This window comes from Anolis carolinensis, chromosome 5, assembly GCF_035594765.1.
Source record: "Anolis carolinensis isolate JA03-04 chromosome 5, rAnoCar3.1.pri, whole genome shotgun sequence".
Lineage (NCBI taxonomy): Eukaryota > Metazoa > Chordata > Lepidosauria > Squamata > Dactyloidae > Anolis > Anolis carolinensis.
Window position 1 is genome coordinate 155618404 of NC_085845.1, and position 17870 is coordinate 155636273.

General features: G+C 38.1%; 1 protein-coding gene across 5 annotated transcripts in view; it reads right to left on the bottom strand.

Moving 5' to 3' along the window:
* nap1l1 (nucleosome assembly protein 1 like 1) overlaps window positions 1–17128 on the bottom strand; it is a 32982-nt gene extending 15854 nt beyond the window's left edge. For 2 of the 5 annotated variants that reach the window (XM_062982646.1, XM_062982643.1), the window contains exons 1-2: window positions 16755–16909; window positions 1672–1710 (exon numbers count right to left, since the gene is read on the bottom strand). In XM_062982646.1, coding sequence (XP_062838716.1) covers window positions 1672–1688 — 17 coding nt within the window. In that variant the 5' untranslated portion in view covers window positions 1689–1710; window positions 16755–16909. Of the gene's footprint in view, window positions 1–1671; window positions 1711–16754; window positions 16910–16950 lie in introns of those variants that run through there. The other 3 variants (XM_062982644.1, XM_062982647.1, XM_062982645.1) reach the window with 3 other exon arrangements.
* Window positions 17129–17870: the final 742 nt, after the last annotated feature.

A 17870-nucleotide genomic window follows, 5' to 3' on the forward strand; every position in this document is an offset into this window, starting at 1 on the left:
AATAAATGATACTGCAATCAGAATTCTACAAGTTGATATCTACATTTTTATTTCTTTTCAACTAATAAAACTATATATTCCACCTTATTCACCCAGCTCAGAATTCAAATTCTACCTTGATAATTGCCCTGAGAATGGATTCATCTATGTGTGCCTTTAAATACTCTCCATTTTCTATTTCCCCTTCAATGTGTACTACCTTGCCTTTACCATCAAGTGTAACTGGCTTATTTAGGACAGGTAAGACAACACTGTCCTTTTGATTTAGCTTTATTGGCCAAATTCAAAAGAGAAGAGACAGGTTCAAATACAACACTACTGACTTCAGACATATTAAACCTCAAAAATGTACATTAGACTTGGGAACTGACTAACATCCAATGTGACATGACTTGAGGCATGTAAAATCTTCCATTCTGTACTGTGTGTAGCAGTAGTTCTTAACCTTTAATTTACCATGAACCCCTTTTAAATATCTTTGGTTGCCGGGGTCTATGTATTCCATACATATTATTATTATTACTATTATTATTAATACCACCTGCTGAACACTGAATTATGGTCTAATATTACTTGTTAATTTCAACGAATTAATAATAAGGTTGGTGCTGCATTTTTCTTACAAGTCTTGTTATATCAATCTGAAGTTTGAAACTTTTTTAAGATAAAGGTGAGTAGAGAATTATTTTTCACAAGTATGTCTTTATGAAAGACATAAATATTTTCATAGACCCCTTTTACTGTTCTGGTAAATCTGCTTGTAAGTGTGCCCAGAAATTTAAGGGACAGTTACTTGAACTGCAGTTTCAGGCTATTTTGATGAACTTGCCTTCTTCTGTTACTGTGGTCCCTCTACTTAATAGCATTAACTGAAAATGGATCTCAAATCAAACAGTTATTTTATGACTTCTGAACAATTTGAGAGATTGTAATTATTTTTTGTACAAATAATGTTTATTGCCAGCAAAACAAAACCAAATTTGTTAGATCAATGTCCGTCTGTCTTCCTCCCTTTCATTCATTCTTTCTATTTGGGCTTCACATTTCACCTACATTCTCACATGTTTGGGTATAAAGACTAGACTCAAATCTTTCCATTTTAACCATAGCATAAATTATGCTAGATCTCACAACTGTACAATGGGTGTTAAAGCCTTGAGCTCACTCAATGTACTACCTATTATATTCCTACTAATGAAATCAAATGTAAGGTGCGATCTGTATTCAGTCAAAGACCAGGAACACAAAGAACAGCTCTTAATGCAAAGTTCAACATGTAACACTATATATTCACTTGCACTATTTTAATACGAGTATCTATGAATCGTACTAAAAAGCACACAGATTTTGTTCATTTTACAACTTCAAATAAGTTATATAGTGAAGAAAAAACAAGGCTGTGAGTGTTGTAAAGATATATATCTATTCCTTCACAACATATGCAAAGCAACATTCAATGCAAATGAATGTGATCATGTATTGCTTACAATTCCAGGCAGCTCTTCACAGCCAGAAGTTAGGAAGTCTGCTTTTTAAAAATGCATGCCAAATTTTTCTGTACCCTGCATCTGGCACCAGCATGACACCACAGATGTTTTGTTAAAACTGCTGATCACAGCCCCTTTAAAAGATATAATAGTAACTTAAGTCAAAGTTAAAGATCATGCTTACTTGTCAATGTCTGCCATTTTTCCAGACCTCAGAAAATCTCTGGAAGAGAAAGGAAAGAATTATTTTACTGTTAAATAAAGCTTGAAGCAATGAATTATGCTTGAATCAACACTGCACCCTTGTGAAGGTTTTCAAGTTTGAAATCTTCTGCTACTGCAGCAGCTTTCAAACTAAATGTACAGCCCCATTTGTTATAACCACTATGTGTGGTGCTGCTTGAAAAGACTGATAAATAGGGGACAGTTCTGCCCAAACGGTGGTTGCCTGATATTTCAAAGGATATTTGGTAGAAATTGAATACACTCTACTGATACACTGACATGTAAAATTAGTCCATGGTATCTGAGGGAACATACTAGTTTGAACAGCCATGATGAATGGTCCAATCCTCTGGCATAATAATTCCAGCACTAATTATGAGGTCTCCAAACAACAGTGACACATCATACAGGTGACTCTGATGTTACAAGCATTTGTTGTATCTGAATCTTTGACAGTACAAGAGGCATCAACAGCCTGCAAAGACGTCCCATGATGCTGAGGTAAATTTGTACTTGAAGAAACAACTTACTAATGGGGATGTTGGGTTCTGCTTAACCCCCTGCGGCTACCACCTGTATGGACTTCCAGTTATTCCAAACACTGCCACCAAATGTGATGTTTCCTCTAAGACCATATCTATTGCCACCAAATGTGAGGATCTTCCTATCCCTCTGTTGTTACTCTAACTGTAGACTTCAGCTTATCTCAACTAGTGCCACCAAATGTGAAGTCTTCCATTTCTCCCAACCACTATCTCCAATGTGAGGAACCTCCTCCTATCACACTGCTGTTACCATTGACTATGAAAACTTCCTAGATCCCTTCATGGTTTTTGTATGAGATGTTATTTTCTTTCTTCACAGGACACTACCAGTTGTCCTGCCACCACAGACACTGTCTCTGAATTCAACTTTCCAATATGTCACATCCCCAGAGGCAAAAACACACACACACAAAACATTGAACAGAAATTTTAACCTACTTTAACCCATCCTAATTCTGAGACTACACAATTATCCCTGCACCAACTGTTATACTATAGCCATTTCAAAATCCTCTCAAACATTTCACCAATCACAACTTATTCTAAGCGCTCTTATCACTTCTAACATACTACCTTATTACATCTAATACACTGTGTACACATACTACTTAATATCTCATAACTGAAACTACATTTTCTCCTGAAAAGTTCTGATCAACACAAAGGTTGCCAATTTTCACTAGATTGCACTACACATTCTAGTTTAATGAGAATCTTGAAGGGACCATAACAACTAAAGCTAGTATCAATAAGCAGGTACCAGAGCTGCTTGAAGTATATTGAGCATTTTCTGAATGTCCATCAGATCTGGCAAGGCTCAACTTTCCCAAGAAATGTCAAACCAATATTAAGAACAGATGAAATCAAACCATCAAGTCAGGTAAGTTTTGTATAAGAAAAATTTGAACCAGACCACCTGACATCTTGCAAAATACATCCAGGAATGTCTTTCTTTCTCCAGCCTCAACTTTCTTTATGATTGCCATTTTAGTGGCCATACTCATAGATCTTAACATACTGATAATTGGTGATTGTAGTTTATCTGCATTTATAAGGACTGTATATGAGCCTGCACCATGTGTATGTTTTCCTGAGAGAAAGATATATGATGTGACTGTCTCACTTATGTTTCTCTCAGCAGCACTAGTATAGCTTCTATGAAACTGGCATTTCTTTGCTTTTCTTGGAAGCAAAAGTGTAATTTGGCATTTGAAGCTTACAATTCTATTTTTGTATTTGTTAGTGAGCTCTGAACCACAAGAGTTTGGTCTATGTAAAAAAGATAATGAACCAGAAAATAGTCCCGTCATAATAGATCCCAGATTTTTGCCTTGTACCTACTTGAACATTTTTATGAGAATGAGACTAGCAACATATCAATCATGGCAAATCCCACCAACATCACAGCAGCCATTTAGCAAGAGCATTCATAACACTACCAAAATTCCAAATATGCCTAGCAGCCATAAATTAACTGTGGTATTAAGGAAGCCTGTACCAAAAGAATTCCCTAGGTCTAAATTTCATCAGGTACAGAAACCTCTACATTATCACTGATAAATACTTCTGTTTGTGGAGAGAGAAAAACAGGGTATAAACAAACATAATTATAATGTTCTGCACATGCGACACAGGTGCTCTCCTATACCTATAATTCTATTTTATCTGCAAACACATTTGGCACTATATTCCACTGTCTAGGGGCCCTTCTACACAGCCATATAAATCAGGGCAGAATATCAAGGCAGAAAATCCCACAGTTCTGCTTTGAACTGGGTTATCTGAGTCCACACTGCCATATATTCCAGTTCAAAGCAGAAAATGTGGGATTTTATTCAGCTGTGTGGAAGGGGCCTAGGGTTATGTAGTTCAGTGGTATTTAAACTGATTTTCCATGGACCAGACCCTTTCTATGTCACATCATCTGACAATCCATGAAGTTTCTAGGAAGAAACGACTGTAGCTAAGAGGCACGAACATGATACTAGTCCCTAGAATACTAGAGGGGGAATAACTCTGATCCCCTGACAGCAGCTAGCTTAAGAAGGACTGACTATGTATAGTAAACAGCTGTCTGCATCCTAGTTTGCCTGTGTAATAGCTACCTAGCACACCATGGGAATAAAACAGAATAAAAGTTACAGATTACCAAGGGTAGTACCATAAATAAATAAGCAATTTTCAACAGAAAATACCCTGTTTCCCCTAAAATAAGACATCCCCAGAAAATAAGACCTAGTAGAGGTTTTGCTGAATTGCTAAATATAAGGCCTCCCCCGAAAGTAAGACCTAGCCAAGTTTTTGTTTGGAAGCATGCCTGCCAAACAGAACACCAGAGCATGCAGGACTGGGAAATGTACGTACCATAGAGTGTTGTACATGGAAATAATGGTGGTAACAAGAAATTCTTGATAGGATTCACAGTTTGTCTGTTTATGCTGGTTTATGATGACAACTACTGTACAGTATATAATAAATGTTCATTTTTTTGAATTCTTCTTCATAGAAAATAAGACATCCCCTGAAAATAAGACCTAGCACATTTTTGGGAGCAAAAATTAATATAAGACACTGTCTTATTTTCGGGGAAACACGGTATCAGTAAGAACAAGAGTCCTGTAGCATTTAAAAAACTCCAACAGATTCTCTCATACAGTCTGTCTACCTTTATGCACAACAAAGCATTTAGCATGTAATATGGCATTGGAATTCTTCTATTTTCCATCAAGCATTTTCACCCAAGCACTGGAACGGTAACTGCAGTGATATTCAAGAGTCCTTCATTTAAGATTCTAGAACAGCTTTCTTCTGTCAGAGCTGGCATCAAGCAGCAAAACACACAGGCAACATCGGGGCTCACTCTGAAATATCAAATTTTCACCAAGACAGCCCGGGCAACTTGCATAAAGAGCAATGCCAAAGTTCAAGTATTTCTTAAGCACAATTAACCTTGGGATTACAAGTAAAAATATGGTTCATGATTTAAGTTTTAGAACTAAGGGAAGATAATTCACAAGTGATATCACTGCACATTTGGATGACTATACAGCAGGGGTCCCCAAACTAAGGCCCGGGGGCCGGATGCGGCCCTCCGAGGTCATTTACCTGGTCCCCACCCTCAGTTTTATAATATATTGTATATACATATAATATTGATAATATTATAATGTAATACAATATAACACTAATAATAATAATATTTATATATAATATAAAAATATTAATTATATATTCTATATTACATATAATATTACAGTATAGTGGTATAGTTTAATATAGTAATATATAATGCTAATATTGTGCTATGCTAATACTATAATATATTGTATGTACATATAATTTGTAAGCCACTCTGAATCCCCTTTGGGGTGAGAAGGGTGTGATACAAATGTAGTAAATAAATGCAGTAAATAAATAAATAATAAATAAATTAATTTTAGACTTAGGCTTGCCCAAAGTCTGAAATGACTTGAAGGCACACAACAACAACAACAACCCTAATTAACTTGACTATCTCATTGGCCAGAAGCAGGACCACACTTCCCATTGAAATCCTGATAAATGTATGTTGGTTAAAATTGTTTTTATTTTTAAATAATGTATTCTTTCATTGTTCTTCTTCTTCTTGTTGTTTTTGCACTACAAATAAGCCATGTGCAGTGTGCATCGGAATTTGTTTGTATATATTTTTTCAAATGATAATCCGGCCCCTCAACAGTCTGAAGGATTGTGGACCGGCCCTCGGCTTAAAAAGTTTGAGGACCCCTGCTATACAGGGTAACCATGTATAAAGTTATCCAATGTGTCTACAGACTCATCACAAAACTCTGAAATAGATTACCTGGCCATTAAAGTAGCAATTTCTAAGACCTTAAGTAATAAATATCTCAATTACTAGCATCTAGTTTATGCCAAGTAGACTTTTGTAGGTAATTTTGGTCATAGTAGGATATACATAGGAAGAAAGGAACTATAAAGGGGTTATATTTTAGCCTATTTGTATGCATTTCAATAGGCTCCAACTTAAACTTTTTACATTTTTAGCTATTTTAAATGACATAAAATAAATTAATTTGGTGTAATAAACAGTTTCTATGGAATACAACTAAGATTGAGATGCTGATGCAAACACCATACCCCATACCCCATACCCTATTTATGAAAATGGTGCCAAGCACACAAAATAATCTGTCTAGCATGGAGTACTGGAATACACAATTAATTCAATATACTATTCAGCCTGGCCTTGTACATCTGTCAGGCTACATGATGCAAGGATTGGGTTGGGAATCCTTCCACTACTCAAACACAAACAAAATACAGACCAGCTAGATGAGTTTCATGTTCTAAATGTAAAGAACTAGATTTGTTTCATCCATTCAGACCTACACTCCAATCCCCTAACACTATAACACACCAATGCAATCCAGAAAGGACTATTCATCTTAAATAAAGGGACAAAAACCTAAGTAACATGCTGCTGCTACAGCCTCTACCTCAAACTTCACAGGGTGCTAATAGTTTTGATTAATACAGTTGGCCCTCAGCTCTTAACTTTTGTAGGTTTTAATTTTGAGGATTTAATTATTCATAAATTCGTAGTTGTCTCCGTAGCAGTCAACAAGCCTCCACTGCAAATCTCTTGCAGTGTCATTATTTTCATAACCCTTCTCTTCAACTAATTTCCTAGCCCATGCTTCCCTTTCCCGCTTTGTCACAACATTCACGTTGTCGCAACCTCTGTCTTGCTCCCAGACCACTCTTTTGTTTCCATTTCTCAGCTGTACTCCCCCTCCTTGGCTGGTGCAGAATTATTGTATTGTCATGGCTTTCTCATGAGTAGAATCATTTGCTTGATTGCTGGACAAACCAGCCAGATGAATGAAAATGAGCATGCATGAAAGAGTATAGATGCCTGCCTGGAAAAGAGACCTGGTTTCTTGTTTTGTTTTAGGGGTTGTTGTTTTTTTTTGGGGGGGGGGGTGAGCTGCTACTAGGCCACAAACAACTCATAGAATTTCTTCTGAAGATACAGGACACCATCGCTCCTCCCCTGGCTGGTCTTCCAAGCCAAACTCAAGTGATTGCGAGTTTCCCAATTCTTCTGTTGCAACTCCTTGAGTAGGATAAAATCTAATAAGCATGTATTCCTACCTAAAATAAGGGGAAGTTGATGCTTGAGCCTGTGCGGGAGGAGGACAGCAAAAAACATGTCTCCTTGACACTTTGATGGACAAACTACTTGGTCCCCAGTTAGTGCTGTCTCTGACAAGAGACAACATGGTGTAGTGACTAGAGTGCAGGGTTAAGCCAGCCCAGGTTCTACACCCCACTGAAATATACACCCAATCAATGGGCTTGCATACCCTTCAACTATCCCAATTTGACAAGGATAGTCCCAATTTATCTTCTGTTATTCCATCTCAGGACAGCAGCAGAAAAGCAGCTCAGCAAACTTAAATTCAGATGGATGTAGGTCTCCAGCTGCTTCTGCTGTTAACTCAAAGTGGTAGGATAAAATAAAACATGCATTCCTACCCAATATAGAGTTGTCATCTGAGCATGCAGGGGGAAGGGAAGTAAAAAATGATGTGTCATTTTTGAAAAAGGTGTCCCTTTTTTGGTGTCCCAACATCCTATCCATATGAAAATGCAAGATTAAAAAAATTAAACCTTGCTTGATTATCTAGTTGCAAAATAGTTTAATGGAAGATTAATGCTAGTTACAGTCAGTTTAGAATTTCTATTCATTTAAGTGTCCACACTTCAGAGTAAGAGTAATTAGACACATGTCCAGTGTAAACATAAATATGTGACTTTTAATGGAGAGTAAATAATGCCTGAAGATACGAAAAGGACGCGAGAACAAGTTTTCACAGGAGGTAAGAAACAATACTGAAAGTAGCAAACCACAGGTAAGTGCTTATGTGCACAGGGACTCTTCTAACATATAAGGGCCCCACTTCTCTACTGTGCATGTAAAACACATATAAGGCCATTACAGTAAAGAGAGACCTGTGTAGAGCTTTTTTATCTCTGTCCAGACACTTATCTGTCAGTAAGGAACATGGAGGGTCTTCAATTTCCCATCAGTCCAATTTCAATACGCTTGTTCACGCACATACTGACAAAAAGGAACAGATCTGTATCATTGTTTCTATTTCATTTTAATTTCGATGCTTAATTCCTCTGTTGTAAGTTTACTGTTGTTACTGTGCATTATCCTGTTTTGATTTGTTTGTTTCTGTGTCTGTAAATCACCCTGAGTCCCTTCAGAGAGAAAGGGCAGTCTAGAAATAAAATTTTATTATATATCTATATTATTATTATATCCTGAGATAGTCACTCGACTCCCCAAGACTTCATATATTGTAAAATGTGTCAAACCCAAATTAAAAGGTTGAGTATCCCTTATACAAAATGCTTGGGACCAGAAGTGTTTTGGAATAGTATTTGCACATAAGTACAGAATTGAATGTCTTGGGGATGGGACCCAAGTTTAAACATTAACTATCTTTGTTATATATACACCTTATGTGCAAGCCAACTTAGCAGTTCGAAAACATGCAAATGTGAGTAGATAAATAAGTACCACTCCGGCGGGAAGGTAACGACGCTCCATGCAGTCATGCTGGCCACATGACCTTGGAGGTGTCTACGGACAACGCTGGCTCTTCGGCTTAGAAATGGAGATGAGCACCAACCCCCAGAGTCAGTCACGACTGGACTTAACATCATGGGAAAACCTTTACCCTTTTTATGTGCAAGCCTGAAGGTAATTTTAGACAATTTTTAAAATAATTTTGTGCATGTAGCAAACTTTATGTACATTCAACTGTCAGAAAGCAAAGTGTTAACTTACTCAGCCAGCTATGTGAATAATTTTACAATTCCAGATAATGGATGTTCATCCCGTATTTTCATTATACATAACATTCTTTTAACACAAGTTTTAACACATGAATGCCTTGAACAACCTGTAATACAGATTGAGTGTGCCTTTTTCTTAATACTTGGAACTAAAAATGTCTGGGAATTTGGGTGTTTTGTGGGAGGAATTTTGGAATATTTGTATATACGCTACATCATTAGGTATCTTGGAGATGGGACCCAAGTCTAAATACAAAAATAATGTATGTTTTATATATACATCATATACATAGTTTGAAGGTCATCTTATATGCAATATTTTTATTTGCACTTGAAATGGTCTGTGTACACTGAAACACCAGAAAGAAAAGGTGTCACTATATCGGTCACCTATGTGAACCATTATAGAGTAAGCATTTTGGATATTAGATTTCTTGATAAGGGACACTCCACTGGTATATCTAATTTGGACATTGCTTTCAACATAAGCTGTTAACTATTTATAATGTATGGCATTTTCTTCTTGAATATTTAAATATTTTCTGCTTCTAATTTGCTGGCCATTAAAACCATCTTCCTATTCAGAAATCATTATCTTGGCCACTTAGGAACAAAAAATATGTTACTGCAAATACTGAAAGCCAGAGTACTTTAGAAGCTGTCAACATGCCTACTGAAGACTTTCACAGCATTATACTGCTGTATTGTTTGCAATGATAAAATGGGGTTCAATATTTTACATTACTGAAAATGCACAACAATATGCAGGATGCTCCAAGATAAGGCTTTTTATCATGTAATCACACTGAGCAGATTAAGGAATATAAACTGGCATCCGGAAAATGATGTCTCCCTTGATTTTTCTAGTGCTTTTTCTACTTTTTCTTTATCAAATAATGCATTAAGGAGTAAAATGCTGGCTATATCTAGTGTTTTCTGTTTGTAATACAGTACTAGCTAAGTATGGCATGTAATACACAAACTACATGCTTTTAAAGGTTAAAAATTCTCACCTGTAAAAAACCCCCTCCAAATTAGCCACTACTTACCAAAAAGATTAGAAATTCAAAGTAAATACAGGTATACTTCAGGTAATGAAACAGATGCATATTCAGGCCTTACACCTTTAACAGAAATTGAGGACCAGAAACAGAAATGACACTGAAAGGAGAGGGACAGGTTCCTATATCACAAAAAAGAGTAGTTCAATATGTTACAGCCCACTTTTTATCCACAATGAATAATAGCTACATGTGAAATGAATCAACCAGGTTTGGTACATCTTGCATAACTGCAAATCCTCTGGATAACACTTAGAAGCTTCTTGCAAAACACATCAAGCCCTGTTTTCCCTTCCTTCTGATGTCTATTTTGGTGGCCAAACCTAGAGATATTTTTTAAGACGCGTGGGGTAACTGGTAAGGCATTCTTTTCTACTTTCCCCTTTCTTTCAGTGTTGTTCTTCATGCAATAATAGATTTTGCTATTTAACTTGCTTATAGGCAGGCACACGTCTATGGCCCATTTTCGCTTGTTATTCTCCCTCCCCTCTTCCCATTTCATAAACAAGGGTTGTTCCCATGACAGTGACATGGATGGGGGGGATGATAGGAAAACAGGAGGTAGTACTCCTTCAAACTCCTTAAAACAGGTTTTACTCCTTCAAACCCCTCTTCCCTGTAAAAAGGGATTATCCTTCTCTGTCTAGCACCCCCTTTTGGCCTCATCCCAGATAATGGAACAGCACCAAATTACGTTTTTACTCAGGTTTTATTGCTTTTTACTGCATGCATGATGCTGCAAATCAACACAAATTTTCCTTTTCTCCATATCCACCCAATGCTGATGCTGCTACAAAAAATCTGCCAGTTAGAGGGTGAGGGACTAAGGGGGTATAAAAAGACTTTGTAAAATGAGTTTCGTTGTCAGAGGTTGGTAACTAATGTATACTTGTATTGACTCAAACCCCACTAAGAATTTATAGTAAATATAAAGTTTGATTAAAATTTATTCCAGATAAAATGATGTGCCAGCAACCTCAAATTGTTGTCAGAATTTTATGGGCTTTCCCAGTTTTCTGATCACCTTCACTGGGACAGAATGTTTAATAAATGCAGCTGGTTCTCTGTATCCACAGGCTTTGTACCCACAAATTCAACCATCCACAGCCCGAAAATAGTTAAAAAAATAATGCTGAAAGCAAACCTCAGTTTTTGATATTTAATATAAGAAATACCATTTTATAATGCTATTGTATAAAGGGGACTTGAGCACCCACAGATTCTGGAATCCATGAGTGGGTCTGAAACCAACCTATAGATAACATTAAGGGCCCACTATATGTGCAGAAAACAACCATGCCTTGAAAATCTTAGTTCTACAATAAATCGTTCCTCCTTCAAGCCTTTTTCAGCAATCTTTTCAAATTATGACCCACCATTAGCCAACCTACATATTTTTAACATTCACTAGACTTTTCTCTCTTTGATCACACCCACCCTTTCCTGACTCCATTATATACTCCTTTATATACCCAACACACACACGTGTTATTGCGGCCTACTTAGTGGCAAATACAAAGACCTGTTTAGTTGGAAAGTCAACTAGCAGCTGACATTACTTCCAGATACTTGAAAGTGTCCTCACTTCCCCTGAAATCCCCAGCATCAGGGTTAAAATACAGCAACTGTAATCTGAGGCAAAAAAAAAACATAACCCTTTAATATGAACAAAACTTGGAATGATTTACCCTGCTCTATCACCCCAGTGAGGCAGAACTAGTACATGTCTATTAGACTTACTGAGCCCTAAAAAGAAAGCAGAAGAATTTTCCCCTTTTCCTGAGTCCTTCCTCAAAATAGCTGCCACTGGTGACAGGGTAATCCAAGAAATTCTTAAAATAAGAATCAGCTTCAAGCCAGAACTCATTTCACTAGGACTGTTAGATGAATAAATAAATAAACCCCGCAACATGAGAATACTGAAGTGCATACTAACAGCTGCAAGAATCCTATATGTTCAAAGATGGAAAATAACAGAAATGTCAACTATTAAAGATGAGACCGTGAAGATATGGGAACTAAGAGAAATGGATGTTAACAATTTCACTGAAGGATAAATCATTGAACACATCCTCAGAAGAATTAAAACCCTTTTATCAACATATATCTGAGGGAAAGAGAAAGACTTTATGTACAGTTGTGGAAATATAAACTGTTGGGATATTCATTTGTCAACATAAAAGCACACAGAAGCAAGTAACTTGCTGGATATAAAGTGGAGGAAAAAATATTAAACTATATTAAGCACAAAATCTGCCTTTAAAACAAATTATGTATATGTTTATTTTAGTTACATGTAATTGGAGATGTATGTTAAGAGAAAATGTAGTTATGTTATAACTGAATTGTTAAGCACGTTTATGTATGTGTAAGTACTGTTGTTTTCTTCATTTGTGCTTGATGTTGGTAAGAGAAATTGTGGTTATGCAATGATTCAAGTACAGCATTTTGTGTATGTATATATGTACTTGTGTCCTTTGTGTTTCATGTTAAGAGCAACTGTTTTTGTTCAAATATATTTATGTACATGTAAGTACTTCTGTTTTCTCTATTTGTGTTTGATGTTGATAAGAACATCAAGGACTGCTGTGATTTTGTGAGGTGATTTCATATGCTTATGTTTTAACCTGTTTTAATATTTGTATATTTTATTTATTTATTTACAGTATACAACGCAGTATTTACTGTATACAATACAGTATACAATATTTGTATATTTTAAGTTGTATTGAAATGCTTTTAGTTGTGAGCCACTTTGAGTCTCTGTATGGAGAGAAAAAGCAGGATATAAACAAAATAAGATAAATTGTATCGTTATGCAAGTGTTGTTCAGGTACAGTAGATTTATGTATATCAGTACTGCTGCACTCTTTGTGTTTGATGTTAAGATAAATTGTAGTTATGCAATCATTGTTCAAGTACAGCATATCATGTATGTATATAAGTACTGATGTGTTCTTTATGTTTCATGCTAAGAGAAAATGTGTAGTTATGCTATTTTTGTTGAAGTATGCTTATGTATGCGTTAGTATTGTTGTTTTATGTGTTGTTTTATGCTTTTATGGCCGGAATCACTGGGTTGCTGTGAGTTTTCCGGGCTGTCTGGCCGTTCCAGAAGCATTCTTTCCGGATGTTTCGCCCACATCTATAGCAGGCATCCTCAGAGGTTGTGAAGTCTGTTGAAAACTAGACAAGGGAGGTTTATACATTTGTGGAAGATCCAGGGTGGGAGAAAGATCTCGTGTCTGTTAGAGGCAAGTGTGAGTGTTGCAATTAATCACCTTGATTAGCACTGAATGGCGTTTCAGCTTGAAAGCCTGGCAGCTTCCTGCCTGGGGGAATCCTTTGTTCGGAGGCGTTGGCTGGCCCTGATTGTTTCATAACTGGAATTCCCGTTTTCTGAGTTTACTTCTTTATTTACTGTCCTGATTTTAGAGTTTTTAATACTAGTAGCCAGATTTTGTTCATTCTCATTGTTTCCTCTTTTCTGTTGAAATTGTCCACATGCTTGTGAATTTCAATGGCTTCTCTGTAGTCTGGCATGGTGGTTGTTAAGAGTGCTCCAGCATTTATGTGCATTGTTGTTTTCTTTATTTATGCTTGATGTTGGTATGAAGAATTGCATATTCAATCACAGTTTAAGTACATTATATTTATGTATGCATATAAGTACTGATGTGTTCTTTGTGTTTGATGTTAAGATAAATTTTGTAGTTATAATGTTGTTCAAGTCTGTCTATGTTATGTATGTGTAGGTTTGTTTTCTTTTATTTGCATTTGATGTCAATAGGATAAATTGTGCAGTTAGTTACAATGCAATTGTTGTTCAAGTGTGCCTATTGTTCTCAGTGTAAATAAATAAATACATTGTATTGATTAGCCTATCAGCTGTATCAAAACACTTGACAAACACATTTAACACATACAACATATATCCCATATTACAACCAAAGTTAATATAAACAAGCTGTTTACAACAATGGGTCAAAATCTTGAACCAGATCAAATATTTGCATCACCCCTACAATTTGCACCAATTGCCTCCAAATATGCAGTTCTCAGCTGAGTTGCTTTAAAAAGAAAAAGGGCTGTTTCGTATGTTATTTTAGCACTCCAGACGGCCAATAAAAATGTAGTTTTAATATAAGGATCCCTGTCTGTCTTTGGAATAACATATGGCCTGAGATATTGGTTTCTTTCTTATACAAGTTACAAGTAAACAGTACATGTGTGATATCTTCTATTTTATTTATTTACTATATTTAAATACCACCTTTCTCACTCCTTTGGGGGGGGGGGACACAAGGCGGTTTACAGCATTTTAATGGCAGAAATTCAGTGCCAATATACATATAATAGAAAAAAATTATAACTAAACACTAACATATAGCTATAAATTAAAGTAATTAAAATAAGATACAGTAGTGTCTCACTTATCCAACATAAAAGGGCCGGCAGAATGTTGGATAAGCGAATATGTTGGATAATAAGGAGAGATTAAGAAAAAGCCTATTAAACATCAAAATAGGTTATGATTTTACAAATTAAGCACCAAAACATCATGTTATACAACAAATTTGACAGAAAAAGCAGTTCATTACACATTAATGCTATGTAGTAATTACTGTATTTACGAATTTAGAACCAAAATATCATGATGTATTGAAAACATTGACTACAAAAATGTGTTGGATAATCCAGAATGTTTGATAAGTGAGTGTTGGATAAGTGAGACTCTACTGTAGTTCCATCTTGTCTCCTGTGCCATAGCAACATGCTATGCTAATTTTATATACATATACATATATAATATACAATAATTTATAAATATATAATATACTGTATATGCATATATTGATAATAATATAATGTAATACAATATTATACTAATAATACAATATAATATTAATTATATATAATATATTAAATGTAATATTACTAATAATATTACCATATAATGATATAATACAATATAGTAATTTAATGCTCATATTGTGCTATTCTAATAATATATTGTATGTACATTTGATTTGTAAGCCACTTTGAGTCCCCTTGGGGGTGAGAAGAGCAGGATATAAATGTAGTAAATAAATAAAACAATTAAACATATGCATATGCAACATTTTAACACTAAGGGCTTCATCACACTTGATCATTTATCCACTTTAAATCCGGTTTCTGACTCCTGCAGAATTCTGGGGTTTGTAGTTTGGTGAGGTCCAGGACCTGTCTGGCTGAGCTGTTTAAAGGCCCCTCCTTAAAGTGGATTTAAAGTGGATGCAAACTCTGGCGTGATGTAGTAAGAGAAAGCTACTCCACAGATACAAAATCGTTCATTATATGAACTTGATTAAACCTTCCATGTTTGACCATTTTACCTAGCTGTTCAAATCTAGTTCTGGTAAACACCCTCCCTAAGGTGGTTTAGGCATTTCTGTCTTTAGATTTTTGACTGTTTGAAAAATTTAAAATGACAAGACATTTCAATGTGCTAGCTTTACTGAGGGTAGCAGCAATGTCTTTCTGAGATATATGTATTGTTGTTTCCTTCCGCTAAACAAATAGCTGCCATTGGCTAAGGAGGCTTTCTGCCTCCTAGAATCAACAGCCAAGGAGAGAAATGGAGGTCAGAGGTCTTGCGTCACCTGTGGAGACAACCACACCAGATTCTCATAGCTCTCCTAACAACTTATGGGCCTCATGACACTTGAGCATGGATCCACTTTAAATCCGGTTTCTGCCTCCTGCAAAATCCTGTGGTTTGTAGTTTGATGAAGCCCGGGACCTGTTTGGTTGAGCTCCTCCCTAAAGGCTCCTCCCTAAAGTTGATCCACACTCTAGTTCAGGCATGGGCAAACTTAGGCCCTCTGGGTATTTTGCACTTCAACTCCCACAATTCCTAGCAGCCTACCGGCTGTTAGGAATTGTGGGAGTTGAAGTCCAAAATACCCAGAGGGCCTAAGTTTGCCCATGCCCGCTCTAGTGTGAGGAAGCCCTGAGCGGGTCTCCGTGGTTGCTTTTATTCCTGTAGGAATCTAGTATGCGCTATCAAGTATAGCAAACCTTCCCGCCAAACAGAGACGCCCTTCTCTCTCCCTCCCTCCCTCTCTCCGTTTGAGACCCCAAAAAATCAACAGAAGAGGCGTCTATATTTGCGCCTCAGGCCTCGCAAGCCACCTCGACCCCGGCCACGCCATCTACGTGGCGCCGGGGAAGCGGAGGCCTCGTCCCCACGTGCTTGGCCGTGGCTTCAAACGGATGGACTAGGCCAAGCCGAGGCAGAGGTGCCTGCCCATCCTGCCTCGCTCTCCTGAGGTAAAAGTGGCCTCAAATAAAAAGAGAAAGCCACAGAAACACGCGACGGGAGAGCAGGAAGAACCGCCTTTGCCCGCCTGCTTCCTTCATTCCCCTCAGCGCCAAGCTTCCCCCTCAAGTGGGCTTTCTTTCCTGCCTCATCGAACGCAACATCGTCGTCATGCCGCCATTTCAGGCAGCCCCAGCCTCTCCCTCGCCCCCTCCCTCGCCACGCGCCCTCGCTCGCTCGCGCGCTCTCTCTCTCTCAATACCTGCGCGAGGCCGGCTCTCGTCTCCTCTCCTCTCAGTCTCGCAGTGACTCAGGAGCGAGGGAGGAAGCAAGCAGCGCCGCGCGGCTGGCAGTAGGAAAGGACCCAAGCTCCCGCCGCTCGCGCTCATATAGAATTAACGTCACCACGTAACGCTTTCCCCCTCCCTCCCTCCCCTCGTAGAGAGACAAACACACACCTCTCTTTCCCCTCCTCTCGCCTTTCCCGCGCGCTCCTGTTGCTAGGCAACCGCGCTCGCGCGCACACCCGCCTTCCCTACCTCTCGGAATGGCCAAACTCGCTGCCTAGTGACAAGCCAAAAGGGGAAGGAGGGGGGGAGAATCTAGCTCTCTTTCTCTCTTTTTTGCCCGCCAATCAACCCGCCAAACCCTGTCCTAGCCAATCAGCGGGCCCCGAGTGGGCAAGCCCCCCCCCCCCTCCGGCGCGCGCTTTCACGGGCTGGACACGTGCTTCCTCCGGATTCCTCAGGACAAACAAGAGTGCGCGTGCGCGTGAGGAGGATGGGGGGGGGAGCGAAAGGAGGAGGGCAGAGAGAGGATGACAGTGGCAGTTGGGAAGGAGAGAGAGTGAGAGAGAGTGAGAGAGAAAGCAGGAGGGCCCCGGCTCTGCGAAGTGGCCAGAGTGGCTCATGCTGGCCTCAAAACTTCATCCTGAGTCCTCTTGGGGAGATAGGGCGGAATACAAATAAAGTTTTTATTATAATTAATATTATCCTTCAGCCTCTGGGGCGCTATCTAAATGGGAAGGGCGTGTTGGGATTCAGAGAATCATAGAGTTGGAAGAGACCTCATGGGCCTTCCAGTCCAACCCCCTGCCAAGAAGCAGGAAAATCGCATTCAAAGCACCCCTGAGAGATGGCCACCCAGCTTCTGCTTAAAAGCCTCCAAAGAAGGAGCCTCCACAAACACTTGGCCAAGTCTCCAGTCCCCACACTGCCCAAGTCTCCAGTCCTCAATGAGGAACAGTTAGTTAGCTCTAGAATAGGCTGAGGAAGTCCTCCTCCCCCCTTTCTCCTGAATGACAGTTGGAATGTATCTATTTCTTCTCTATTTCTGCTCTCATTCTGATTGGTTGTGTAGGTTGGATACTTTGCAGGTG